Below are 1783 nucleotides of genomic sequence, written 5' to 3'. Positions count from 1 at the left end.
GTTATTTCCATAGTGTGTTTATACTATACTAGATATTTGTAAATTTTTATATATTTATAAAATATGCACTAAATATCTCCTAATCTCACTCTTTTTCTAGAAAATTCATGTGTTTAGTGAATGGGTGCTGAATTTACTGCAATATGAGGGCAACCATTTCTTTAAAAGTCCCAATAATTCCTAGGTCTAAAAAGCCAATGATGGCTTGAAATCGATTCACAGAGCTGTGTGTGTGTGTCTGTGTATATGTGTGTGTGTGTGTGTTTGTGTGTTTGTATCACACAGATAGGTTGAAAATAAGGCTGCTTTGGATACATTAGTCTGGAGAAATGGCCATTGTGGAAAATTTGGCTTGGAGAGTGGAAATTTTACATTTATGGCAACAAGTTAAATATAGGAATCTCAAAAGTACAAGTCATTTTTAAATTCATTCTAGCATTTTAAAGTTGGTGCCTTACCTTCTTGCCTGAAATCTTGTAGGTGGAAGATAGAGAACAAATGGAAAAACACAATAAGACCTCTATAACTGTATTTTTTCTTCATGGCCTTGCTGGATACCCCATCTTTTCTTTTCTTTTCTTTATGTTATGCCTTATCATGTACATTATAATCTTGCTGGGCAACAGTTTCCTCATTGCAATCAGCATCCTGGACTCTCACCTCCATACACCCATGTATTTCTTCCTTGGTAATCTCTCTTTTCTGGACATCTGCTACACATCTGCTTCAGTTCCGTTGTCGCTTGTGAATTTCCTTTCAGAGGAAAAATCTATTTCCTTTGTTGGATGTGGACTACAAATGTTCTTTTCCTTTGCCATGGCGTGCACAGAATGTGTGCTTCTTGCTGTAATGGCATATGACCGATATGTGGCCATTTGCAAGCCTCTGAGATATTCCATCATCATGAACAAGGGGCTTTCTGTGAAGTTGGTGACCAGTTGCTGGATGGCAGGTGGGTTGAATTCAGTAATACAAACCCCTCTAGCTATGCGGTTGTCATTTTGTGGGAACATCATTGATTATCTCACGTGTGAGATACTGGCTGTGTTGAAATTGGCCTGTGAAGACATTTCCCTCAATGTGTTCTTAATGATGATATCAAATATCTTTATAGTAGTGATTCCAGTGGTATTCATATTCATCTCCTACTTTTTTATCCTCTTTACCATCCTGAGAATCAATTCTGTTGAGGGAAGGAAAAAAGCTTTTTCTACCTGCTCTTCCCATCTGACTGTAGTGATCATGCTTTATGGGACCATCCTCTTCATGTACATGAAGCCCGAGTCCAAAGACTCCCATGCAACAGATGAGCTGATTGCCCTCTTCTATGCTGTGGTCATTCCCATGCTGAATCCCATCATCTACAGTCTGAGGAACAAGGATGTGAAAGCAGCTGTGATAAAGCTCAGCAAAAATATATTCTCACAGACAATGTGAGAGATGTTAACCCACCAATCATATAAAGTGTAAAATAATAAATCACCTATATTCGGAATCAACTTTTCCAAGAATGAATGCTTTTGTTCCCCACTGACACTCATCATTACAACCACCTATGGTAAGGAACAGTCATGGAGGGGACTAAAAGGAAAGATAGACACGATGAAACATTTTTTTCTGTTTTAAAAGACAAAGGATTTAAGATTCAAAGAAGTGGAACCATGATGATGGAACCAAGAACAAAAAAGGCAAAAGCTGAAAAAGATGTTAGATGAAATATCCTGCCAAGCAGAGCCGAACCAAATGGTAAGGCTGCCTTGAGAACTAATGGTTTGCCCTCATT

At 38.1% G+C, this 1783-nt stretch overlaps 1 protein-coding gene across 1 annotated transcript; it reads left to right on the top strand.

Annotated features, from left to right (window-relative positions):
• The first annotated feature begins 498 nt into the window (after positions 1–498).
• LOC140522999 (olfactory receptor 13D1-like) lies at positions 499–1437 on the top strand. Its single transcript, XM_072638113.1, has one exon. It carries the CDS (start codon positions 499–501, stop codon positions 1435–1437), a length of 939 nt encoding a protein of 312 aa, XP_072494214.1.
• Positions 1438–1783: the final 346 nt, after the last annotated feature.

The sequence above is a fragment of the Notamacropus eugenii genome, chromosome 1, assembly GCF_028372415.1.
Source record: "Notamacropus eugenii isolate mMacEug1 chromosome 1, mMacEug1.pri_v2, whole genome shotgun sequence".
In the NCBI taxonomy this organism is placed as follows: Eukaryota; Metazoa; Chordata; class Mammalia; order Diprotodontia; family Macropodidae; genus Notamacropus; species Notamacropus eugenii.
The sequence above is the reverse complement of the archived record's forward strand: the minus strand, read 5'-3'. Positions and strand labels throughout refer to the sequence as shown.

What these genes read in the sequence shown, in the direction of transcription:
- LOC140522999 (XM_072638113.1), top strand. Translation starts at nt 499, where the DNA reads ATGGAAAAACACAATAAGACCTCTATAACTGTATTTTTTCTTCATGGC.